The following is a 27,448-nucleotide window of genomic DNA, read 5'->3' as shown; positions in this document are numbered from 1 at the left end:
GACAGAGTGCATTTGGGATATTGTGAAATTCCTTAGCGAATGACCTTATCTAGGACAGCTTCATTTAAACCAGATTCCTTCACAGCGCACAGCTGATTTACAACCTGGAAGCCTTCAGTTAAAAGTCCAGCTAAGCCACTTGAGGAGATGTGACTGGTTCTCTTCTGGATGAGTCTGCACTTTGTGTTGGCCTTTTTCCTCACCGTGTCCCCACAAGCAACATTTTCATTAGTGTGAACTCCATAATTTATAATGTTCATGTGTTTTGTCCTGCAAGGTAAATTTACTACAACCCCTTATTAGAAATGCCTTTTTTGCCTCTGAGTTTGACTGCCCCCCCAGGGAAATGGGACCACTAACAGGAACTGAAACGCAGATGGTAGAGTTGTTTTAACCGAAACTGCATCAAATGATTAAGCATAGCATATATGAGTCGGCCAGTTTTCCTTGCCACACGCAGCATAAAATCCAGTCATTCTGTAAGGCAGCTAAAATGTGAGTACAGCGGAATGCTGCTGGCACAGAACCCCACCTACTCCAAGCAGGGAAAACAATCAAGCGAAAAGCTGTTCATAGACAGGAAACGCACCATCAGGATCTTACAAAACAGAACCACCTCTGAAGTGGTATTACCAAAAAATAACCCATGCACACCTTAAAAGTCAAACTTTAATCAAACCAAAAATAATATACAGGTATGCACAACTACAAATTAGTCCCCAAACATTAAAAGAAAAGGAAAATATAGGTTTGATGTTTTTTTTGTACAACATACAAGAGAGAACAAAAAGGAGAATATCATTGTTTTGTAGTGATACAGTAAATGCTGTGGAAAACAGTTATATCGAATAATCAATGATTTGTTAAATTATACGGCGTTTGCACTGTAGTGGTCATTCAGGTTCAGAACCTGAGCATGTCGGACGCTAACGGGGGCAGTAAATGTACCGATTTAAAAAGCGCATTAGCTGCTCGACTCTCACAACACGCGTTTGTCTTGTGCTGGCTCGATGGGTTCGCAGCGGAGAATTCCGTTCACGCAGGCGGACTCATAAATAAACATCACGACCGGCGACGCTAAATGGAGATAAGCTTCCTGCATTCCACTACCCGAGATTAACGGCACGCGCGCTCTGAATGGGACCGCGCAGTGCAGCAGCGCTCTCGGGTTACATTTCCCCTGTGCAAAATTAAAAATGATGCCCTTTTCGTTGTTAACTCTGCTCATTGACAGGCTCCAAAAACATGAGAGAGAGAATCAATGTAATGCATAGACAACATATGGGCAGTAATCACAACATAACACCACAGCTTCACCTGGTCTGTGGACTGGGTCTTAAAAATTTTTTTTTTTTTTAAAAAAAAAAAAATTACAGTCTCTAGGAATCATCCTCTATCCCCTTTCCATGGACATATCAATGCCCACTTTAATTTGACCATTATAGGGGGTGGCATAATGCAAGACAAAAGGTTCTAAATTGTAATTCAAGGCCATTTTATGTCCAAGAGCAGTGCCAGTGTGCCTTTGGTTTGTATGTCTTGCACCTTGTGGCTGATGGATGTGCAAACCTCATTTCATTGGCTCATTTCAGCCTCGCAATAACGCTTCATTTACTAAAAACCAACATGGCCGTCTGGTATAAGGCAAGCGTTTTTTCCTTGTTTTCTACAATGATGAATAATACGTGGGGTTCTTTCTGATAAAACAAGTGGACAGTGAGGCGAATTCTCCAGCGAAGGCTCAAGATCAAATACTGTTTTATATATTCTAAACATATATATGGTATATATATTTTTAAATATATGAACAAAATATGGCAAGGGCTTCAACCAAAGTAATGTACATCCAGGGATTTATAAATTTCTCAGTGTTATGTACAGTTATTGATATAGAAATAATCTTATGGAATGTATTTTACACAAACACAAGGCATGTAAAGGTAGGCTTCCCAGAATTTTAGTTTTGACATTTGCTTGCTCAGATGCACCTCCAGCTTTACAGTTAAAGAGCTGTCCCATCTCCCCGCGTAGCCCCTGGCCTAGGAAACCCAAAGCCATTAGCTGCAGGTCCCTCCCGCTCCGTCGGTGCTTTCGAAAATGTCCACACACTCGACAGAAAAGTGGAAAATTCTCTTGACGGGGAGAACCAGGTTCTTCAGATTAATAGAAACTTGCAAAAGAAAAGTTAAAAAAAATCCCCCAAAAGCCATCAGGGCATAGTCAGGGTCTGCCACGCCGGAGAGGGAGCGGTTCGAGCAGGGTCGTCACGGTCACATCTCTGAAGTGCGTTCATTTTCATACTCTCAAAATGTTCTTGTCCTTTCTCTGAAGGAGGGGAATGGAAAACATCTCATAATACAATAATTATCACCAACAAGGTCCTTAGTCAAAGCAAAAAAAAAAAGTCTAATGTGGTACATAAAGTCTAGGAAACCAAAGCTGCAGTGTTCTAATTGGCTTCTAGATGTTAATCAGTCAAAATCGGTGAATGGAGGCAATCCAATGGTGAGTGATGTTGGGGGCAGGAGGCCTTGGGTTAACGTTAGGTACTACGCCAGACTTAGCCAGCCTAAAGGGTGGGAAGGCGGGCCAGGTCCAGCACCCTGACTGTGTGCACGGTACACAGTGGAGGCTGCTGGGTAATCTTGGCCGACTTTCCTGTACTTATATCAGCTTTAACAAAGTGCTTTCCTCTCTGAAATTCAAGTTTCAGAGAAGAAACCCAGAAGCTCCCAGACCTCATCAGCAAGCCAAATGAAGGCTGAATGCAACTCGCTGAAATTTACTTTTCCCATCTCCTGCCCTCGCTAAAATGTGCCCTTTCTGCAGACGAAGGGAGAATATAGCATCATGGGAAAAATGTCCTGCCTGATGTGAATTTGGAAGGCTTTTCCCACACAGCCATCTGCACGGATGCATACCGAGAACCTGATGGCCTTGTACCAATTAAGCCAATGCAGGTTCTAATCATAGCTAGTAGAAACTATCCTCAATTTGAGTGTCTGATGGTCTGGGACGTGTTTATCTTAGTTCTTAAGGACCTCATATATAAAGCAATACCTCTAATAATATAGAATAGTCATATAATTATTTGATAAGGAATAGTTGTGAACAGACGCAGCTTTAATAAACCAAAGCACCTCTGTCAATTTTAAACTAACATTGGCCAGTCTTGTGATAACCAATCAGGTTTCAACACATCACACTGTTTCTTACTCTGCTTAGCAGGTGACCATAATACCCAGGGAAACCTACAGAGCTGATATACTGTAACTGTACTACCCACTTACGAAGTTGGGTATTTAACTCAAGCATTTTACTGCAGTGCAAACAGGAGCACCCAACCTGGGATTCAAACCTGCAACCTTCAGGTCCATCTATCAAACCGCAGTCATACTATAAGTCGAAGATTCCTGACACCCTTGCAACTTCCTGTCTGACATGCATGTAAACCAGACATCAAAAACTTAAATCAGCAGCAATCTTCTGGTGTCCAAATCTGTGCAACATGGTTACTGGTTTTATTTCCGTTAGGTTGGTGCTACGGCAGTTGTTTGTAAGTCTCGATCCAGAGTAGAGCCACAAACTTCATCGCCATCCTTCCCCCTGTGACCGTTTCATCCCAAAGCAAGGCTGGGGTCTCTCCCAAATCTCCACTTAAACAGGGATGCTCTTACACAGACAAAGATCATGTAGGTCTTCTCTGATAAGCCTTTGAGTCCCCGGTCAGTGGAAATCACTGACAAAAATAAAAATAAATAGCCGGTAATAAAATCTGATTAGCGATTTGTCTTGCCTTTTAATCGGCTTAAAGGAGCCTTTTCCGTCCCCAGCCACTGTCCTTTCTTCTCTTAAAGAAGAAAGAAGAAAAATAAAAGAGCAAGAAGAAAAAGAGTATCATTGATCTCCGAGAGGAGACGTATGAAGCTACACAGGAATCCGGGAGGAAGTGTTTAAAAGCTCTCAACAGCGTCCTTATTAAAAAGCGTCTCAGATATAAAAAGAGGCCTGGTTGCCACAGTGACAGGGAGAGATATGGGTTGGGGTCAGAGGCCGGGGCCCTTTCCTCCCATAGCTCAGCTCCAGTGGGCAGGGGCTCCTGAAACAGACGGCCGAACGATGCCTTTCGGCGGGGGCTTCGATCCAAACCAAGACATCTGAGGGGAAATAATCAACAAAGAAATCACTATTACAGCCCAGAAAACCCATACAGCACTACAGATTACCATTAGTGAACAAAATGGATTATGATAACAAGTGAGAACTCATAACTGCACTTCCATAAAACAACCTTTTTCTTCTGCCACTTTCATAAAGTAGGTTGGTCGTGGACGTGGTCAATACTTTTAATAGGGTAATTAAATGTAGACAGCTTTATTAAAATTTGAAAATTCACAAGAACCACAGTGTGTTGTTCTACCTTAAATTTTGTAATTCGGAGTATGCCGCCAAGCACACAACTCCCAAGACCAGAAATGTGGCTTGTTGTCAGTCTGCCACCAGCTCTCATTGGGTTTGATTAATCAAACAAATAAGGACGGATTTCTGTCATGTCTCACCAATGAAATACAAAGTTTGCATTTTAAGGGGAGGAAAAACTCAAAACAACACTTCCTACTCAACTCAGCAGTTTTGATGGAAATACTTTGTAAATCAAACCCTGAAAGTTGAAATGCTTGAATTTAATGTCACACTTATGCCTCCAGTACACTTCAGGCTGATTTCTACTCCACAGAATGTGTGAAAGGACAGAAACATCATTTCCACCAGACTGAAATATCAAATCTAAAGAAATAAAAAAAGAAAGATATCAAACAGACTGAGATATCAAAAGAAAATGATGTCAAACAGACTGAGATATCAAAATCTCCCCTTGACCAACTTGCTGTCTCAGTACATTTGAAACAAGACTCACTAGTGCATGGCACTGTGCAGAATGAATAAGCCCAAGGGTTGAGCTACACTGTACTACAGGCCTGTGTGAAAAGAGAGGGAGCCCAGGGTTCCCCAGGGAAACGCCAGTCAAAGCAGAGGCAGACCTTGTATTCCAGAGTCTCCTTCAGCATGTCCTCTTCCTCACGCGTGAAGTTTAGCAGCACAGACACAGCTCTTATCAGCTGGTACGCCTGAGGGGGAGAAGTAATGATATCAATTATTTTCTTTACCTTTCATTTACACAGTTACGTTTATGTAAGCACGCTCCGTGTCCTTTGCATACCTTTCATGATTTCACACCCGATGAGTAATAGTGTAATAACCGTTTGGATTTTAATTAACTGATGATGTTTGTCCTTGTAAAGCTTTGGCAATGGGCGTTATGCTAATAAAGTCAGTGACGCTGAATATGAAACAGAGAGAGAGAGCTCGGGACAGAGGGAGAAGCAGCAAGAGGAAGTAGAGTGAGAGGGGGACAGAGATAGAGAATAATGTCAGAGGCAACTCTTGAGTGACAGCTCATAGAGCCAATAACACTGCACGTTCATATAAGGAGTGGGGTTCAGCAGAGGTAATGGAGTGTGGGGGTGTGGCTTGATGATGTCACTGATGAGGAGTAGAATGTACGCTCACCTCAGCCTCCCTGGAGGACATGAACTTGAGCACCACGTGCTTGAGGTACTCGAAGTTGATCTCGCGGGAGTCGTTGAGGTCAGAGTTGTTGGTGACAGTGGCGCTGGAGACGGCCGGGGGCGGGGCCTCAGGGAACGGCTTTTCTGGCCCCTCCGGTTTTTCCACCCTCCCCTCCGCCAGCCTCTCCCTCCCCTCAGACTCCTGGTCTGGCTTCAACTTCTGCAGGCAAGACAAACAGACACACTCAAGGCTTACCGCCCACAAATCTGCCCGGATCACATGACTGTCCTTACGCAATTACATTCCTGCACACGCATGCATCCGCAAAGCACCATGGGGAAAAATACATTTGATGTTTGTGGCTCTACCAAAGCTTTCAGAACTCTGTGAGATCATGAAAAATTGAACTCAACTGGTGGCAACCACTTTTGGATTTTAAGCCTTTAACTTAAGACTTAAGTTCCCCCATCAATCAGAACTTCACAACAAATTAAATAAAAACATGTTTCATTTTTGAATTTTCAACCCTCAAACTGATCCTGCAGGTGAGTGCGAGCCAGTCCTACATGCCGTATTCAAAATGTCAGCTGGATTTATCTACCCACAGGCGCAAACACAAAGCACCTGTCTTTTGTGTCTCTCCCTCCACGTATAATGGGGGGGGGGGGGGAAAGAACAGACTCCCATCCAGTGTTATGTCACATTATTACACTATCGCACGTAAAGCAATGATTCAGCGTCTCCGGGCTCGCCTCTCTCACCAGCTCCTTCTGCAGGGTCCTCTTCAGCTCGGCCAGCCTCTGCTGCAGCTGCTTTATCGTCTGCGAGACAGAAAGAGAGGGCGTTCAATCATTCGCCGCGTCACCGCGGGCCTCCTCCGCTCGACAGCTGCGCCGCCCGGCACCGCCCATCCATCACGCCGACGACCTCGGCTCGCCGCTCGCAGTCCTCCCCGTTAGCGAACGACTCCGCGAGACGCTCTCTCAGGCACTCAAAGCAAACTCGCACCTGCGATTCTTACTGCTGCTTTTATCGCTGCTGCAGCCGATGTTAAGGCTCAAGGCCGTTATTGCAGAAGTGAAATAAGAATGTTGCCGATCGCTACGGTTTATAGCTCCGTGAATTCATTGCTCGGTGGACTTTGCAAAATTCATCCCAGTGTTCATTGTGCAACAAAGCGTGCCGGTGTGTGCGTTCTGTAGCATGTCAACACGTTTCTCACAGATTACGCTCCAGTCTGCATAGAGCAGCCTCTCTCATTGTGAAGTGTACAGTCACATTGGAAGGCGCAATTCACAGATATGTAGGCCTAGTTTATGACACCCCATAAAAATACAGCCAAGCTAGTCTGAGGCAGCTCAATCCACTGTAAGGGAAAATGTGACAACCTAGATACAAAAACATTGCTCCGTAACCAAAATGGACTGCTCTAAAAAGCAAACTGGTCATTCTACGTTCAGAGTGGATGAGTAAAGCAGGGTGCAACACACCACACTCACACACACATACCACACACACTCTCTCACGCACACGCACACGCACGTGCACACACACACACGCACGCACGCACACGCACACACACCTTATTCTTCTCGCTCAGCTGCTGTTCCAACTCTTTGTTAATTTTCTGCATGTGAGCCAAGTCATCCACCGTGACAGACCCGTTCTGCTCCTTCCCACAATCCTCCGGGGCATGGAGCTGCCCCGTCAACATCTCCACCTCAACCTCCAAGTCCGAAACCTGTAATACAAACGGAAGATAGGGGAAAAGTTAAATACCTGCCAAGAAGGTGACTCAAGTCCTGGCAAAGGCCTTTAGCTCAGACACAAACACTATTGCTAAACTAACTTATTGTATCTTCCTTCTTAAAACAAATCTAACAGTAGTATTGCTTGCATTTTCATGAGACCCTTCTAAAATTTCCCCAACTCTCCCCTCAACTAATGTTTAGTGTGAGATCTGGCACAAAATAGCAGGTTTCATCATCCATGTGAGTGGCACACAATGGTTGCAGTAATGGGTATGTTCCCCTATTGATAGACTACAAAGCACTCTGAGGTGCTGAAAGGTCCAATCCATAAATGATTGTTACTGTAGCATTATTATGTATTTGGCCTGCAGCAGTCTGTGTGGTTCTGACCCGGGACTGGCAGGCGTCCAGCTGCTGTGTCTGAGTCAGGATCTCCTGCCTCAGGAGGGCCATCTGGGAGTCCTTCTCCTCCTCCCGCTCCTCCGCCTGTCTGCGCAGACCCTCCGCCTCCGCCTGCAGCGCAGACAGCCCCGTCTGCGCAGTCCGCAGCTCTGCAAACAGACACGCTGCTGGTTAGCCGCCCCCGTATTACAAGAGGATTACTTCCAAAGGTGCCGCACATAACCAAATAAGCTGGACAAAACAGGCCAGAGAAAGCGATGATGAGTGATATGATAAAAAGATTTCTCATGGTATAGAAATATTGATATTGATATTTTCGTGACCAAATATGATTGCTTGTCATGATTCAGTTGCAGGAAAACATATTCCCATTAGTATCCACCGGTTCTGTCTGAAAGATGATCTGAAAAGCTGAAGGCCAGCAGCCAGCAGCCCGTGCGTATGTGTGTGTGTGTGTGTGTGTGTGTGTGTCTGCATGTCTGTGTGCGTGTGAGTGTGTACTACCCGCTACCAGCTGGGTGAGAAATGAATCATTTTCACACTAGAAATTGGCAGCACTAGTTCTTCCCTGAAACTCGGAACAGAACAAGGTTTGGGATTCGGAGGAACACAGGCAGCCCTCGGCTAGACGCTACGGCAAACAAGTTTCAGGCAGAATGACTGCGACCATCCTCACAGCTCAGTGAGGAATGTATCTAATGCGAACTATGCCATGCTCTTCCAACATATCACATTTTATTACTGTGAGAACTCCTTACTCTTTGCCAAAAGCCATGCTACGGAGTCTTTGCCAACCTGACGAATGCCTGTAGCTAAACTGAGCTGGTCTTAGAAAGTGCATGAGAGACTTGTGAAAATGAAGCTGCTGCTAGAAGTGGCATGGCTGGGCCAGTAGGGGGTGCTGTTCCCTCTCAACCAAGCAATGAACCATATCCCCAGTGCAAGGAATGGGACACTGTGCTGCAGGAGACAAAGTCCATCAGATGAGATGATAAACTAAGGTCTGGGACTCACTGTGGTCATTAAAAATCCCGTAGCACTTTTAAAGAGCTGGAGGCTCCCCGGTGTCCAGGCTAAATTCCCTGGTTAAGTCTGCCTATTTCAACCTGTCAACTGAAACATCGCAATTGTTGAGGTAAGCTTCCCCCTATTCGCACTAAACTGCTCTGAGACTGCTAAGGGCATTACATGAAAATGCCATCCCCGTCTCAGAGAGCACTAAAGCAACTCAAAATAAGGAAAGCCAAAACAGCGTTTAGAAACCTAGTCTAACACCACCCACAAAGATGTCAGGGGTAAAGGTTCTTTTTATTACTGCTATACAAACCATCCAACATTCAGCACAGGCCTAAAAGTGTGTGTGGACATGAATACTTGTTAAAATCATCCAAGTACCCTTGGATTATGTAGGGCAGTTTACAGAAGTGAGCCCCTTATCAGACCCGAGATAACATTAAATTAATCCTGTTCTGGTAGCACCGGATAAGATTACACACGTTCCTTCGTCACTCAGATACTTCTGCTGTTTGGTGTATCTGAGGGGTTCCTGGTTTAAGTACATAAACCAGTCAGGAAACACATTGAACTACATTATATTGTAGTTGATGTGGATAAGAATCAGAGGACAAGTACACATTTTAAATGGCTACAGGGACAGTGCCACCTAGTGGTACACACAAACAAAATCTAAAAGGAATTAGTATATGATGATCACAAAAATGCATCAACAGAATTAACAAGACCAGGTTAAAACCTAGTATATGGCTGGACCTAACCCACGTGATCCGGCCGACCAATGGTGAAACTTCATAACTCGGCCGACCAATGGTGTAACTTCATCACTCAGTCAGTCACTCACAGACATTTGCGTTTGTAGGACTGGCCCCGCTGTTGTGATCCAGCCAGAAACAATTAGACACAGTTTCTTATATCTGGTCTCACTTTTCATTAAATCGAGCGTGCCATGAACATGTTAAACCTCAGCTCTAAGTATGTGGTGTGCTGTACTGCAGTCTCAAAAGTAACATAAGCTGCTGAGGCTCCAAGCATCACCCAGTGCACACTCAAATTTATCAAACACAAGGGCCATGTCCAAATCAGCCTCTTAACTACTGTGTCCTCAAAATGTGTGCTGTCTACTAAGCATAAAGCCCACTGTTTAGTGCACTTTTTAGTAGCCAATTGTCAGTATGCAAAAAATATCCTCCACACTGTTTTCCAGCCATACTGTGGAAGTATTGTCAAACGTTCTGCCATTGAGGCCATGCTGACGTGTCGTTTTTATCATTGCGGCACATTTAGAGTACATTTCACATACTCAGCAACTTTTGCATCCAGTGTACTCAACAATACTCAATAGTAGGCAAGTGTGCCGTTTCCAACAAGGACAGGGACAAAAATCACGTGACATGAGTGAGACAAATCAAATACAAACCGGCAAGGCTGGTTTGAGCAAACCGACAACAGAGGAGTTTCATTTTACACGGGGCAGGATTACCATAGAGGAAAGTTACCAAACCTACTGCTACTGCTGCCAAATCACAAAATGCCTCGAGTGAAATGGTTCGTTTTTCTCAAAAGTTAATCTGGCAGTGGCAACGTTTTTTTTGGTCATACATTTAGAATAAACTGACAATCTAGAAAATAACCTTCATTCTTAAACAACTGAGGAGGAAAATGAGAATTAAATTAAATTAAAGTTTTATTGCAAGGATCTTTCAGATGCAGTATTGAATTGTGGTCCAGTTGCTAGAAATTCTCATTCTTAAAAACACAGTGAGTAAAGCACTTTCAGTGTACAGTATTCTTAACTACTGTATTTCACTAAAAGCAGTGTTAAAAACAAGCATGGCTTTGTTCACTGATATACTGTTAATAAAGCATGCCTGTATGCATGCCATGAACACCTTTTTCTCTACACAAATTCACTCTTTCCATTCATGTAAATGCAACCAGTTTCTATGAATAAATCTCTTGTAAAAATACATTCCTTTCAGAAAGATGCAATTCTTTAAAGTGGTTTGCACCTTACTCTTGTTCAGCACAAGTGACCCTAACAGGCACAAGGTTATTTTATTTGCCAATGATATGGACTAGCCCATACGTTTAGTCCATTAATCCCAGATTCTTCTCAGAAGTCCAGCATGACAGAACGCGGCCTCTTACCTTCCTGAAGTGCGCCCAGCTCCGCCTCCCTCTGCCCCAGTCGCTCGGTGACCTTGGCCAGCTCCTCCTCCTTGGCCTTTAGTGTGGATGTCATCTCCCCGACCTGCCAGAGAAACCAGAGCCCGCCCCCACGCTCAGAACAGTAAGGAAGGCCTGATCCCCCCCCGGAGGCCATTACGGCTCGCAGCAAGCCTGAACCGAGGCAGGGCTTTTAGACGCGCGGATGAGCCGGGGGATCGATTCGACTCGCAGGAAAGCCAGACGGTCTTCAGAAGCTTTAGCGAAAGTCAAATTTGGGTGAAATAAAGTCAGGGGATTTGTAGTGACTTCGGTCAGCCTTCGGAACAGCGGCTTCCTGTATTTAGACCGGCAAAGTCAGGAGCAGAGAGAAAAGGGCATTCCTTTCGATGGGTGAAAGTGGTTTTCCATGATATCCAAGTTACAGTTCAATGACGAGATTACCTTGAGAGCCACTGTTTGAAGTCTATACCCTGGAACACGAGCGGCATTTATCAAATCTGTCACGTCTTTATTTGCTTTAGCTAGCCTTTACGCTGTTAACACCTTCCTGTGTAAAGTAATTAAGGATGGCCTCAGTACAAGCAAGCCAAGTTTGTTTAATGGGTTGAAATACTGCTTCAAAGCCCATAAGCTGAGCAGTTGGAAATGTTCTTACTCAAACATTACAAACCCACTCCAATGACAATTTGTACTTATTTGTAACTGTAAATGGAAGTGGATGGCACAACAGCCATATAACTATTTCATGCCAAAATTCTATTCATCTGAAACACAGGCTACAAATTGAACTTTGATGCTAGATATAGTAACGGCTGATTATTCCCTCAATTCGCTTATTTAAAATTTAAGAATGAAAACGCATTTTATTCCTATTTTTATGACAAAATATGTTTCATATATTGGCAAAGTATCTTTCCACAATGCGTGTTAAATTTGGCATTTGTAGTTTTGAAAATTAACTGTAAAATGAAAACATTTAAACAATGGATTCTGGTTGGGAGTAAAAAAGGACAAAAAGGACTAAACAAAATGGCATGAAAACTGGGGGGTAATTTATTGGCAGAAATAGGCCAAACCTGGACAGGGACAGCACACACATTGTACAGTGCCAAGTCCATTTAAAAGCTCGAGTGCACATTTCTACAAAGCCGATAAAAACTCAAGCTTCAAACTCCTGTCTAGGTCAGTCTGACTGTAATTTCCTGAAAGGTATCCGGTGTGTTTTATGGCGTATGTTCTGGGCCTAGATACTGACCTGCTGCTGAAGCTCCTCCCTCTGTTTTCTGGTCTCCTCCAGGGCCTTGGCGATCTCCACGCTCACGGTCTGCCTGCTGGCCAGCTCCGCCTGAGGGAGAGGAGAGAGGGAGCAACACAACCCCTGAGGAGGAGCAGCAGGGCGGGGCAGCTGAGGGCTGAGGATAACAGGGAAGCAGTGCGAGGCGCTAGAGGGTCCAGGGAACCCCTAGAGGGGTGTGTGTGTGTGTGTATGTGCGTGTGTGTGTACTGTATATGCATGTATGTACTCTACGTGTGTGTATGTACTGCTTATGCGTGTGTGTGTGTGTGTATGTACTAGAAATGTGTGTGTGTGTGTGTGTCTGCGTGTGTAAGCAGGGTGGCCTCTCTCATATTTTTTCCTGGCACACATTTCTTGATCCACTCCTGAGTGTGGCGTACTGATCAATCGCTCAGTCTCCTTCTCGGTTTATCAACATCCAGCCGTCTCTCCGCAGCCCACCCCTCCCTCCGTTCCCCCTGCTCGTGCCAGCGCCTGCCGAGGGCGGCTGGCAGACGTGTGGGCGGAGGGGACAGCGCGGAGGAGGGCGGGGCCCTGTCACTCACCCTGGCCTGCTCCAGCTCCTCCGTCTGTCTCTTCAGAGCGCTCTCCACCTCACACCTGGACTCGCGCAGGGCGTCGCCCTCCCGCTCCAGCTCGCTCTGGGGTGGACCAGGGGCCAGAGGGGCGGGGCAAGACAGATGGGAAGAGCGAGTGAGGGAGAGATAAAAGAGCAGAGAGAGAGGCAGAGATGAAAGGGGCCCGAGCGGAATTAGCTCTGTGAATATTTCATGCCCCTTCGCCTGAAAGTTCCGTTGCGTTCCAGCACTGCGGCTGGGATTGAATTACAGAGCAGCGTATCCTACAGGACTGCCAGAGGCTCCTGGAGAACACTGCTAACCTGTGAGCATCATCTTAACCCTAATCTTCCGCAAGAGCAAGGGCAGGGGCACCTCCAATAGAGTACACCCTCTAGCCCCTCTGTTCCACTACACATACACACACACACAGACACACACTCAAGAACACTCTACCCAAAGAGGCTGCTAACAGGCTTCAGAATTATAGGCATCGACACCCCAAATTGCTAGGTATTTGCGGTGCGGTGCTAGACCAGCAGTCATGTGGTTAACTCACAATGCGGTGCTAGACCAGCGGTCATGTGGTTAACTCACAATGCGGTGCTGGAGCAGCGGTCATGTGGTTAACTCACAATGCGGTGCTGGACCAGCGGTCACGCGGTTAACTCACAATGCGGTGCTGGACCAGCGGTCATGTGGTTAACTCACAATGCGGTGCTGGACCAGCGGTCATGTGGTTAACTCACAATGCGGTGCTGGACCAGCGGTCACGCGGTTAACTCACAATGCGGTGCTGGACCAGCGGTCATGCGGTTAACTCACAATGCGGTGCTGGACCAGCGGTCGTGCGGTTAACTCACAATGCGGTGCTGGGCGGCGACCCGGTCGAGGTCCCGCGCCGTCTCCAGGGCGGTGACCTGCGTCTCCAGGCGCCCCGCCCGCTCCAGGCCCTGCTGCTGCAGACGCTCCCTCTCTATGCTCCCCTCCGCCTGCTGTGGGGAGACAGAGAGATCAATCGCTGCTCAACACGTACGGCCCAGGATAAAGTCTGCCATTTACATTTATTTAAATTTCCTTCAATTTCCTTCCTTCATTTTCTCTGCTGCTTTAGGCCATGTAAATCTTTATTTGTGTATTACGCTTCAAAACACCACTACTACTACGCTACTACATTTAAACTTTTTAATGGATAAAAATATTGGAATGCACCACGATACTATGGTGTGAAAGGCACTGCATACATAAATGCTACTATAATGTTACCATAATGGAACACGACAAGCTGACGCAGTCTTACCAGTTTCTGTAGTTGCTCGTCTCTTTCAGCTACTTGTCGTTCGCTGCTGCTCAGCCTGTCGCTGCTCTCCTGCACTCGCTGCTCAAGAGCGCTGATCTGCAGAAAGAGACAGCACAGACAGAGAGAGAGAGCAGTACAGACACAGAGCCGTGAGCCTCGGGGACAGCACAGACAGAGAGAGAGAGCAGCACAGACACAGAGCCGTGAGCCTCGGGGACAGCACAGACAGAGAGAGAGAGCAGACCAGCACGCTGCACAAATCACCTGCGCCTCCGTCCTCTCCCTGTAGGAGCTCCAGCTCTCCTCCTTCTGCCTCAGCAGCGTCTGCAGCTCGGCCACCTTCCCGTTGAGCCGGGATATCTGGGAAGAACGTGTCTGCCGCCTTCAAAGTCTCATTCTCACAAATTCAAGAACCCACAGAAAATGTAACAATAGGCTACATCACAAGCGCCGAATACCAACAATAATGCAACATAAAAACCTATCAATATTTCTGTATAGCACCATTTACATATAGGCTGTTATGAGTGTTTCTCAATGGAAATTGTGTAGAAGCAATCAAAAACAGGCCCAATGTCCCTGAAAATGAAAGCTGTCCCAGGACCAGGGCTCCCTATTTTTGAGGGCATAATTTTAGTCAACTACGAAGCTCTTCCAGATGATTGCCAACAATCTCAACAAAAAGAATTCAGGCTCAAAGTACTCCTGCCAGAATGTTGTAATTTGCAAAAGCATTCAAGTCCTAGATTAAATTCATTCAAACTCTGAGGACTTCCAAGGCTTTTCAGAAGAGCACAGGAGCTCTGGAGGGGGGGGGGGGCTCACCTGCGCCTCTAAAGCGCTAACCGCCTCCGCCTGGCTGGTGCGCGTCTCCAGCAGCTCCGTCCGCGTCTCCTCCACCTTCTGCTCCAGAGCACACTTCTGCACGCGACGACAGGGCGGCGAGCAGGACGTTACACATCTTTAATAAATATCTGCTATATTATCTTTATCTTCCCAATTTTTGAATTAACCCCTTATATCCCTCCTCCTTTTCTATATAATTTGGGAATGTCAGTTGTGCCACCCAAACCCACGCCTGGAGCACTGCAGTTGTAGCACCGTTGCTCCTCCCGTGCACTAGCCAGCAAGCCAGTGGCTACTTTAGACACCACAGGCCACAAAGCACAACAGGAGAGCTGGCACTGATCTGAGGAGAGCAACAGCTTTCTCTGACAGAAATTGGCAGCCTGTAGTCACCTTACAGAACTAATGCAGCTATATCTCAGGCTAGCCAACTCAAACCAACCCTTTCCACAGCACTATAACTCAGGATAGCCAACTCAAACCAACCCTTTCCACAGCACTATAACTCAGGATAGCCAACTCAAACCAACCCTTTCCACAGCACTATAACTCAGAATAGCCAACTCAAACCAACCCTTTCCACAGCACTATAACTCATGGCAGCCAACTCAAACCAACCCTTTCCACAGCACTATAACTCAGGCTAGCCAACTCAAACCAACCCTTTCCACAGCACTATAACTCAGGATAGCCAACTCAAACCAACCCTTTCCACAGCACTATAACTCATGGCAGCCAACTTAAACCAACCCTTTCCACAGCACTATAACTCATGGCAGCCAACTTAAACCTAACCTTCCCCAGACACCGTTCCTATCAGGCCAGTTGCATGCAGTCTGCAAATGAAATAGCTGAGGTCCGAACCAGTGTCTGCAGGCCCCAGCCTGCGCTAATGGCAGGAACCTGCATGACCCCCACTTCTGCAGCTCCGTGTCAGAGCCCCCCTCTCCCACTGCCCACCTCTTTCAGAAGCTCCTCCAGGTGCTCGTCCTCCGTCAGGTTGCCCTGGAGACGCCGCTCCAGGGAGGACACCTTCTTCTGCAGATCGGAGACCTGGCGGTCCTTCTCCTCCTCGGCCACCAGCACCTGGACGGGACACACCCGCATCAGCCGCTAACGCTGGGCAGATCATCTTACGCTCGCGTCAGGTACGGACGAGTCGAAAATAAACATCCTCCAACAGTACTCTTCTGACGTTTTTTTTCATATCTGTTACTAGGAAACCCTGAGACGTCCTGATGTAACAGCAAAACCCACGTCTCACATTTCAACAGCCCAGTCTTTTGTATATATGTGTATATAGGGGTTAAAGTAAGAAAACAGCCAGCTGCTTCTCAGTTCTGTTACAGTATAGCGACCCAAAGTGGCCAAGGCAGGCATGGCACTTAAAAATTACGCGTGGCAGTGCAGATGGGGCGTAACGGTGAGGGTTTGGCAGTGTGTGGGCGTGTGCGGCTGGCACGGTGCGGCGGAAAAAGGTCTGGTTATGACAGGCAGGGTGTAGGCGCCGTTAAGGTGTTCAGCAGTTGTGAGTGTGTTCAGTTCAGTTGTGAGCACATTCAGGAAGGTGGAGATGCAGTAGAGAATGTGTGGGTGGAGAAACTGAGGGCGTGGCTGTGAGGATAAGATGTGGTGGTGAGGTTGCAGTTGTGATAATGTGGGCATGGTGGAGCAAGTGCAGGGGGGTGGTAGTGGGGTATGGGCGTGGCAGAGAAAATGCAGGGGGCGTGGTTGTGAGGTGTGGGCGTGGCAGAGAAAGTGCAGGGGGCGTTGCTGTGAGGTGTGGGCGTGGCAGAGAAAGTGCAGGGGGCGTTGCTGTGAGGTGTGGGTGTGGCGGGGGAAATGGTGCAGGTGTAGCAGGTGAGCTGGGACACTGAGCTGGGACACTGACCTTCTGTTTGTGCTGTTCGTGCTGCAGTCTCAGAGCCTCATGTTCGGCCTCCAGGGAGTGGAGAGACTTCTCCAGCCCCACTGCCGTACCCTGAGACTGTAAGACACACGAGAGATTCGCTGACAAGCCCAGATGAGTCACACATTTAAAGAAAAGGCACACATGCAGGTGTCGCTCCCTTTAGATAAATAATGTCATTTACGTGAATGAGATTCCAAGGAGTGCCTAGTTGTGCCTCACCTTCTGGAAGTCTTCAGACACCTGTAGGATGACATTCTGGAGCTCCTGACCTCTGCCCTCCAGCTCTGTTATCTTTTTCTCCGCTTCCTCTCTGATGCCAAGGAGCTCCTGCCTGAAGAACAGGTTTGTCTTTTCTTTTTTCACTTGTTTTCATTTTACACATTAGCATGGACCACATTCCGCAGCAATCCACTGTGCGTGGAAACAATGGGAAGTAAATTCAAATAGAAAAAAGGAATCCCAAAGAATTAAAATGAGGAATTCCAAACATTAAAAAAAATACAAGCCATTCATAAATATTATAAATGCCCTGTGAGCCCTTATCACCCAATTCTCCTCCCACCTCCTCCTGGCCCTCCTTACCTCTCGGCCTGCAGCTCTGTATAGAGCCTGGAGCTTTCCTGGCTTTCTTCCTCCAGCTGCTCCAGCTTGTCCTGGGCTTCAGTCAGTCTTTGGCGGGCTACCTGGAGCTCCCCTGCCTGCTGCTGCAGCTCCCGCTCCCGCTGAGCCAGCTGCTCCTCCCTCCTTATTAGCTAACGGGAAAAACACAAGTTTTTGGTTAAATTTCAGTTTTTTTTGTTGTTTTTTTAAACCAACTAAACATTCTTATTTTTCCTCCAAATTTGGAATGGCCCATCTCATTGCTGCAATTTTAAATTTGGTAGAGTTCAGACAAGTTGCCAGATACCGCCTCTTTCAGGGACCTGATGAAACAGAACAGGCGGTGGTACAACCAATCATCTAATGCCCTGTAAGGCCACAGGCGGCACCACGGTAAGGATTCAATACTGGACTGTGGGGTTCGTCCCCACATTGAGGCTCCAGGATGAGCCACCCCGGACGAGACCACCAGAGACCACCCCTCACATTTGGTTTAACTTTCCACATTTCAAACTTCATTTGAAAAACAGCCCAGTAGTTGGGAAGATAAGCCCAGGACAGAATCCTGATTAAATAAACCCTTGTTGCAGACAATGTGTGAGATAGCGCGGGTAGGTGAGACTGATGTCTACCATGTGTTTGACCTTAGCCAGCTCCTGCTGCTGGAATCCCTCCAGCTCGTCCAGGTCGTCTCTCTTCTGGAACAGGCTGAGGCTCTGCTCCGTCATCTCATCCAGCCGCGCCGACAGCGCTGATTTCTCCTGCGTGGGGGGTTAGAGAGAGGTGGGTGTGGGATTCTCCATGCAAGTAACCATGCTAGGCACCCATGTGCCTCAGGCCTAAACTGACAATCTTGAGAGGAACTTACCTGCTCCAGCGCTGACATCTTTTCAAGCCATTCCTACAAATGAAAAAGGCAAATGATCAAACTGACAGGAAATACTGACACCGGTGATGTAATTAAAAATAAATATTTAGGCCAATAGCAGAACATGGCCAGATATTAAATATCCTGAGCTATGCCATTTAAATGCATGCCAAGCAAAACCGGCAGGGGCTCGGACATGAAATCAGAAACCACTGACTTACTTACCTGGTCCTTCTTTTCAAGAGCCAAGGCCATGCCTTCAGCCATTTTGGCTCTGTTGGCCTGGTACAGCTCATTCTGATCTTGCAGTTTCCTCATGGATGCTGGAAAGGGAACAGAAAGGAGTTTTTACTAAAAGCTCTCACTGTGCATCAGTGCTATCAGCCAGGAAGTGAAGACAGCAACGTCTGCAAAGAGGTGCAGCAGGCCGAGGCAGCCGCACAAGGGTTAGGCAGCAGGGTTAAGCAGAGAAGGAACACAGAATGTGAAGATTATGATTACTTCTGCATTTCATTTATGGCTAAATCCCATGGCCATATGTGTAAATACACATGAAGTGTAATACCTAGTAGACATAAGTTACTAAAGACAGACATATTCTTGTAAGCTGTTGAGGGTACCTAGATACCGTATTGTAATAGAAGAGTTAGCTCAGCTGCAAATACTGACTCAAAATAGGGATGGCCATTGCCTGTTTAGCATGCTGCTATTATTTATATTTATTTAACATGGAATGCCACTCATCTTTGTGCCATGATCCAAAGAGATGGTTCCAAACTGAGGGATTCCAATTAGCCTTCCACCATGACATATTTCTGTGTCTGACAATCCCTTAAAATGGATTGTACGATTTCCGATCGTGCTCAAAATGATGCTAAATAATTTATCGCACAAATGGCTACTGAGACCTTGGCACATCTACGAATTCCTCAGACTTAAATAGGCAATGATCAAACTTCCTTTGAGAAAGCACTTGCCTAGTACTCACTGAACAATGAAATAATTAATCACAACTGCAATTACCCTTCTAGAAAGCCTATGACAGCCAATGCAAATTACAAGGAAGTAAAGGTCATTATTGAGAGAGGGCAAGGGAATCATTTGTATCATAATTAAGAGCCATTAAGTGTCATTCTCAAATAAGTCTGTCAGCCTGCCACAGCCTTAACTCATCAAACAGTAGTTGCCTTTATTGCTAACAGATACCATATACTGGGTGGAAAATTGTTTACAGTATTTACAGTACTGTGATTTGAATCTTGTTTTTGTCTGGTACTTTACAAATGAAGCCAAACAAATGACTTTCCCCTGGGAGAATAAACATGCTATATGCCCGTGGTAAGCAGCCATGTTCCAGGAGATCTACCATCCTGTATGTTTTCATTTCAACTATAACTTGGCACACTCGACTCTACTAATTAGCAGTTCAACAAGATCTCTATTGTTGAATGAGGTGTACTTTGTTAGGGTTGGAATGAAAACCTACAGGATGGTAGAGCTCCAGGAACAGGGTTGGTAACCACTGCTATAAATTCTATTCATCTTACTGCATTCCTGATTCAGGAATGAATTAGAACTGGTTAACCTCAGCTGCCTGAGTTTATAACAGACTAATTAATTATCTATCAATGAAATGAGAGCCAAGGTAGATCATTGAATGGAATTAGAAAATTTGTTCAGTTTATGAGGATTTTCATCAGTAACAAAACCATTTTAAATATGAATTTTTCATTTAAACAAGTATATGAGGGTTGGCAGGAGTTCAATTTATTGAGTTTAGCAACAGCCTGGCCTTCTTTAGATGCGCATGTTGAACCCTGACCTTACCTTGCCCTAACTAGTACCTCATTCACCTCTGCAGCAGCAGAAGACTGGCTAACTAGCTAACATTCTCCGGGATATAGTTCACCAGAAATCAAACCTAAAAAAACTGGGGAGGGAGCCAACGATCACTGCCCTGTGAGGTACCATGTGTTGAGTATAAGAACAATATTTTATTCTCTTTCCTCCCAATTTGGAATGAATGTCCAATAATCCCTCTCATGGCAGCAACGTCCTCTGACAATTTGAGAGAGGCAGACAATCACAGGCTCTCCTCTGCAGTAGGTGACAGACCGCAGCACCCCCCCTTCGATGTGCCTCGTGTGGTCAGGCAGCCCGGCTAGCTACTAGCGACAACATAGACGACTGAAGCCCTGCACCTACGGGCAACACGGTGGCTAATTACGCGCCCACAGCCTCCCACACCACCCCGCGGGGCCGCCAAGCAGAAGGCACCGGCACAGTCAGGACCAGAATGTGAGACGAGCCACTGAACTGAAACCCCGTGTATCAGCAGCATGAGCTACCCAGCACCCACTACGAACAATCAATTCTGAATGAGCGAAAGCAGGTGCCTGGTCACGTACTGCTGAAGCAGACATTACCAAATGGCAGACAAGTGAAAGAAGGAAAGATGGAAGGAAAGACAGAAAGAAAGAAAGAAACATGGGAGAAAGGAACGGTACGTACAATCCTGGTGCTTTTCTAACGCAATTTCGAGCTTGTCCTTGGTCTTCTGCAAAATTCGGAGCTGCTCAGCGTAGTCTAGGGGTGGGAGGGGGCGGAGCCAGGGGGAACGGGGGGGCGGTACCACAAGCACAGACACACAGAAAAAAGCCAAATGAGGGAAGAGAGGGGAGGGAGGGGGATAAAAAAAAAAAAAATTTAAGTGGAAAACATAAAGGATAAACATGAGTGAGTGAAAACAAAATGAGAGGAAAAAAATAAATTATGATTTTCTGTGGTGAGAAAACCATCCCGGTTAAGAGGTCGAGTGGAGGTTAGCCTTCACTTAACCTTTACTTAACACAGTGTGGTGGGGGGTCACACAGACAACTGTCTCTAGTGGAGGGGTAGCACACAAAATAGGACAATCGAGGGAGGGGGCAGGGGCACGATGCCAGCTGGAGGACATGGGCATCACTACTGAACACATCAAGCCCAGTGACTGACCTAAAAACACACACAATCCAGGCTCATGCCAAACACACTCTGGATTACACATAAATATGCAATAGTGTTTACAACAGATGACTGGTAGCCCGTCTCTAATTAGTTTGTACACCTGCGGTGATGCTTTATAGGCTATAGAAGACTGCAATAAGCATACAACATCATCTCAGTGATGAAGGCAATATACTGAAATGTCAATATTCTATCCTCGTCTCAACTAAAAACATTTACTGTGGATATTTCTTCAGTATAATAAACATGATAGTGGTACTATATAGAGGATAGTGTGAATGATCAACCTTTATTTAGATACTGAAAAATGAGTGAAGTAACCCAGCCCATATAAAAGCCTCATGATTTCCTGTCCAGGGGACAAATGATGACAGCCGAAACAGATCTACAGGGGCTTTTTTTTTGTGAGAGGCGGGTGCAGCGGGCGTCCGAGGCGGCGCAGGGCCTTACCAGAGAGCCTGGCCTCCAGCTTGCGGATCTGACCGTTCCTCCGGAGCAGCTGGGACGACAGGTCATCCCTGGAGCTGCTGCCGTCCGACGCCTGCGGGAGGAAGAGGCGTGTTGTGTTACATTACATTACATTACAGGCATTTAGCAGACGCTCTTATCCAGAGCAACTTACACAGCTTTTACACAGCATTTACATTGGATCCATTTATACAGCTGGATATATGCTGAAGCAATGTAGGTTAAGTACCTTGTTCAAGGGTACAATGGCAGTGTTCTACTGGGGAATCGACCTCAAATTCCACCCGCGACCTTTAGGCTACAAGACCAGCTCCTTACCCATTATACTACACTACTGCCATTAAACGCCAGTGAGCCACGCCTGTGAGGGCGGGCGAGACTCTTCCGGAAGGAAGGCGGGACCGTCTCAGGTTTTACTGGGCGGAGTGCGCACTGCAGCAAACAGAGCCTATGAAGCGCGAGAGCCGAGACGGGCCCTAACGTACCATAGATTTCCAATCAGCGTCACCATGCTAACAGCGCTGAATACAGAAACGCGCGAGTCACAACTACAGATCCAGATCAGCTGCATCATCAGTATTATATAACCAATTACACAGGGGATCCAAAAACAAAGGCATATTTGTAGAAATCAATAAATCAAATGTGTTCACACTTGATATAATTTAGAAACACAAATTTTACCACTGTCAGCACATAGCTATAGCATGCTGTTCTGAGTGCATTCCTTATGGCCTTAATGTAGACAGGCACTGTGATGGAGGTTCAGCTGTGAACAGCACTGCCTTTTTCTTTAAAAAAGCTGGCCTAAAGGTTTAACACCGAAACAATAAAAACTGTTTCAACGTTGAACTTTTTCCACTCGACTCATTACAGCTAATAACAACATAACAGTATTTTGTGAGTGCGAACGCTGGCAGAGCAGGGGAAAAACCCTCGATAAAGGTTCCTCTCCGTCTGTAAGCACACTTTTGGCTGACACATTTATCAGCCCTGAAGTGAGCATTAGCGCCGCTGGCTCTGCAGCTGCACCTTCAACACCTTTTTTCATTTGTTTAGTCTCAGAATACGCCATTAGTCAAACACACTTCCAGCCGGCACTACACTTCAGTGTGGATACGCCGCCTCACCAACGTTACAAAAGACAGCTCTATTACGGGGCTTAGGTTTTACCATGCATGTGATATACCAGCTGCAAGATTTGTCTGCTCTTCATTACTGCACAAAGATCTTATACCTCACAAAGATATACCAGCTGCAAGATTTGTCTGCTCTTCATTACTGCACAAAGATCTTATACCTCACAAAGATATACCAGCTGCAAGATTTGTCTGCTCTTCATTACTGCACAAAGATCTTATACCTCACAAAGATATACCAGCTGCAAGATTCGTCTGCTCTTCACTACTGCACAAAGATCTTATACCTCACAAAGATATACCAGCTACAAGATTCGTCTGCTCTTCATTACTGCACAAAGATCTTATACCTCACAAAGATATACCAGCTGCAAGATTCGTCCGCTCTTCATTACTGCACAAAGATCTTATACCTCACAAAGATATACCAGCTGCAAGATCTGTCTGCTCTTCATTACTGCACAAAGATCTTATACCTCACAAAGATATACCAGCTGCAAGATTTGTCTGCTCTTCATTACCTCACAAAGATCTTATACCTCACAAAGATATACCAGCTGCAAGATGTCTGCTCTTCATTACTTCACAAAGATCTTATACCTCACAAAGATATACCAGCTGTAAGATTCGTCTGCTCTTCATTACCTCACAAAGATCTTCTACCTCACAAAGATATACCTGTTACAAGATTAGTCTGTTCTGAATCAAGCCAACAGAGCACTTCTGCAGACTTTCAGTAATAAAATATACACGAGCGTGGAGTAACAGGAGCCAATGAATTCATTATTCATCATTTAGCCGTGAGACAAGCCAACAAACGCTGTCCATTCAGCTTTAAAGCGGGGCAAGGAAATGCAGACGTCCAACGGCAATTTATACCATCGTTGCAGCTTTGAATTTAACCTTAGGGCTTTTTAGAGCATTTTCCCCCCCGTTGATATAACGACCCTCATCAGATGCTGACCTGTGCAAAGAGTGGTGAAATGGACTGTTGAACACGCCTCGACACAGATCCGATCGGTTCTGCATCGGGAAAGCACCGACGCCGATAATCGCTTCCCCCAGGGCCGCTAATTAGGGAGGGAAAAGCACTTAACGCGAGATGATAATGGAGAGCCTTCCCTAATGCCGGGGCAGAGACAGACTTGTGTCTGACCCAACAGCTTAAGAGCTCCTGCCCTTCGATCCGGCGGACAGATGGAGACCACCTATCACCGCCTCACACACGTCCATCGGCCCGTCACACGGTCTTTCCCCGCTGCGGATTCCCGGAAGGAGCCGTTTAAAGCGCAGCTAAAGTGTGGAGGAAATCAGCGCATTTCTTCCTTCTTCCGGATGATTTTTCACAGCTCCTCCACATGAATGTGAAACCAGAGCTCATGGTGCCATTAACCCGCTTCTGTAAAAATATCACTGAATGTTGCAGCTCTGTTCCAGTCGCTCATGGGAGAAATGTATCCCTTTAGGTTTACCTCAGGTTGCTTTCATCTGGGATGTTTTGGAATGATAACCAGAACAATCAGTAGGCTCAGAAGCCTCCAGGTTATTATATCCACCTGGGTTTTAGAGGTTTGAGTACACAATTGAAATGTAATGCAACACCCATATATACTTAGCCCTCAGACAGAATGCAACCATTGCGACAGTATCACTTTCAGGTATCTCGTTCCGGGCATGTCCTCTACATTTAGCTGCATCACATCACAGGAAACAGGACCGACCAGCCCATAAACATCCACGACATGACCATCTCTAAGTGGGCTCTAAATGGGCCAGATTTACAATGATGGAAGCACCTCCCCTTCTTCTTTCAAACCTGCCGGTCAAGTGCAGTAGAGCACAAGCCAATCAAAAACAAACCTTTGACAGCAACTTGTTGCTGGCTGGACCAAAAGGGAGCAATTTTTTTTTTAATTAATGACGATTCCACTTGTTGTCTACATACAAGAGAGCTGTTGTCTAATATGTATACTTCATTAAATATTTAATGTGTCGACATGTCACATGGTTTTGTCTCACCTGACTTCAATTAGCCCTACAATAGGGCAGTGCTTGCTTTTGCTTAAACGTTGGTTAAATGAACACAGCCAGGAGGAACCCGAGTGTGCGGCTTTCTTGATCTTTCACGCTTCCAGAGGAGGGGTAACGGTAGAGCGGGGCGCACTTACAAAGTCGTCGCCAGAGTCGGCTCCCACCGAGGTGATGGACTCCTTGCTGACGGAGCGCGGGATCCGGCCGCCAGTCCGAGGAGCGGTGGCGGCCTCTTCCGCGATCTTCTTCTTCAGTTTGGCAAACATGGCGGGCCCACCTCTACCCACACCGTCTCGCTGCCAGTCTCACGGGTCCTATCCCTTCGCTCCACCCCGCCCCCCACACCAGGATAATCCAGCACCGTTCCGTGCCTTTAAGGGTTCTGCTCCGGGGCACAACAAGCCTGGACAGCAGCGCTGTGTCTTCCCACAGAAAAGGAGACTTTCATCATCCCTCGCCTAATGCTCTGAAACAGAACAAAGCAATGAACATACATGAATTTCACACAGGAGGAGTTTCAATAACAGCGCATTATTTTGATTGACATATGTATTGAACCAGAAATGGCATTAAAGATGGAAAACGGCACTGGCATTAAAGATGCTCATACGGGAACTGGAAGTAACTGCTTGACTTGTAGCCAGCAGTTAGGAGGCAGGGACATCATGCCTGTTTAAAATTCAAACCTGATATCTGAGGCATTAAAAAAGCAATTAACAATGATGACATGTTCAGTGTCAAGTCACTCCATGTAAAAACTCAGACATGTCAGTGGGTTTAAGATGCTGCCAGCATGAAACTGTATGTACAATCGGAGATCGCCAGGAAGTATGTAGGCCTAAGTCAATCCCAGGGATACTGGATAAACGTTGAGTCCGATTTACAATGATTTCACGTGAACAACTTATTAAAATACCCAACGTCATTCTTTATCATAACTGTAGGCTAATAGTTTATTATTAATGTAAAAACAGTACGGAAGTACAGAGCTACCAAAATGAGTGACAACGGTGTTACATGTCCTTAACCAATCGCGGTTTCACAATGAGCCAGAATGGCCGAATCCTGAAATGGAAGGGGAGGGCTCCGGCTTACTGGCTCTACTGAATGCGTTGGGCCTTGACACTCATTACCAGTTCGACATCCTCGGCCTTCGCTGTACAGCTAATGCCGACAGGAACTCGTCAAAGATCCTAAGTAGCCTACTGGCCAAACCAGAGTATCGCATTCCAATTGAGAAACAATCAGGCTAATCCATTGACTAACTACCCACAACAAGCAAGTCACACGAATACGATACAACCAAGCTAGATCGTAATGATACTACGATAGTACTACCCTTGTATTAGTATTGTAGTCAACGTTACACCAAATTTATATTATACAGAGGCAGTAAGATAGTTAACATTGTAGCCAGACAGTTAACATTGTAACCAGACAGCACATCAAGCCGGTGCAAACAACAATTGCATCAAATACACTGTCACTAGCGACCTAGATTTCAAACTTATTTACGTTACGTTAAGTAGACAGCTATTTTAGCTATTGAAGTAAACGTTTATTCAGCTAGCCAGCCAAAGATGACTGCCTTCTACAACTTGTTCAATTTGCAATATGACACTGAATTGCTCGCAAAGCTATTCAGGTCTATCAACAACTGCACATCCTGATATAAAGCGAGACATTTATATATATAGCTAGCAAACTTTATTTGTTAGCTAAATTACGCTAAATGACAAAATGGATTCGAATGGTCAGCATATTTGCCACGATATGCTATTTTGCTGAACGAGCTAGCGTTAGCTACATTGTACAGACTGTGGTGTCACATTGATAATTAGCTAAATATTGAAACAATGTAGCTACCAACATCCTGCATCCTCGCGCTTGTTATATGCAGCCACCGAGCCATAGCGGACCAGCTAGTACCTAGCTAGTCACCGTTCGAACTTTGTCCATTGAGGCGTTTCAAAACACATCAAATAACGCTCTCCCAAAAATGTTTATAATTGCAATCGTTGAATGCATAGCTTATACAATATTATATTCGTGTAACTTAGCTAGCTGTCTGGTTTGCTCTGTAGTTTGTTAATTCACAAAAGAGAATGATGTGCAAATCTCCAGACGGAATTATTCAGCTAACACTAGCTTGCTAGCTACCGATATCGTTACATAGATAAGGGAACCCTTACCATATGAACTCCATTAACAAAGTGAATAATGCCAGCCGCAATCCATTTGTTTTAACATAAATCCCCCAATTAAATTGTGAATAATGTAAACACTGTTTCCAATAGTCCCTCACAGCTACATTTCTGAAAATGTATTATTTTCTAATAACTTCTTTACGTGTTCGCCAAGACCTCAAATGTGGCTATGTGGAGAGTGGTGACGTTTCTGATACCTCCGTGTAATTACCTTCCCTGCTCATTGGCTACCGCATTGAAGCGGGGCGGTGCAGAAGCGGATTCGTTTATCTTTCAGTCAATCACGATATTGGATTAACTATTTAATTAC

At 45.8% G+C, this 27,448-nt stretch overlaps 1 protein-coding gene across 4 annotated transcripts; it reads right to left on the bottom strand.

Moving 5' to 3' along the window:
* Positions 1-1,741: 1,741 nt before the first annotated feature.
* Positions 1,742-27,341, bottom strand: golga1 (golgin A1). 4 transcript variants are annotated; one of them, XM_035379413.1, is made up of 24 exons: positions 27,124-27,341; positions 25,069-25,397; positions 21,744-21,834; positions 20,799-20,873; positions 18,513-18,610; positions 18,288-18,320; positions 18,052-18,180; positions 17,402-17,571; positions 17,039-17,150; positions 16,799-16,894; positions 15,868-15,993; positions 14,887-14,982; positions 14,326-14,421; positions 14,062-14,157; positions 13,625-13,756; positions 12,750-12,845; positions 12,163-12,252; positions 10,887-10,989; positions 7,710-7,870; positions 7,151-7,309; positions 6,330-6,389; positions 5,569-5,787; positions 5,040-5,126; positions 1,742-4,157 (listed from the first exon to the last, which is right to left on the bottom strand). In XM_035379413.1, the coding sequence occupies exons 2-24, from the start codon at positions 25,195-25,197 to the stop codon at positions 4,077-4,079; spliced, it is 2,535 nt and encodes an 844-aa protein (XP_035235304.1). In that variant the 5' UTR covers positions 25,198-25,397; positions 27,124-27,341; the 3' UTR covers positions 1,742-4,076. The 4 variants fall into 4 exon arrangements, with proteins under 4 accessions (XP_035235304.1, XP_035235305.1, XP_035235306.1 ...); XM_035379414.1 differs by having other exon boundaries at positions 18,064-18,180; XM_035379415.1 differs by lacking the exon at positions 20,799-20,873.
* Positions 27,342-27,448: the final 107 nt, after the last annotated feature.

The sequence above is a fragment of the Anguilla anguilla genome, chromosome 10 (genome assembly GCF_013347855.1).
Source record: "Anguilla anguilla isolate fAngAng1 chromosome 10, fAngAng1.pri, whole genome shotgun sequence".
NCBI classification, from domain to species: Eukaryota; Metazoa; Chordata; class Actinopteri; order Anguilliformes; family Anguillidae; genus Anguilla; species Anguilla anguilla.
This window is presented reverse-complemented; position numbering and strand designations above follow the sequence as displayed.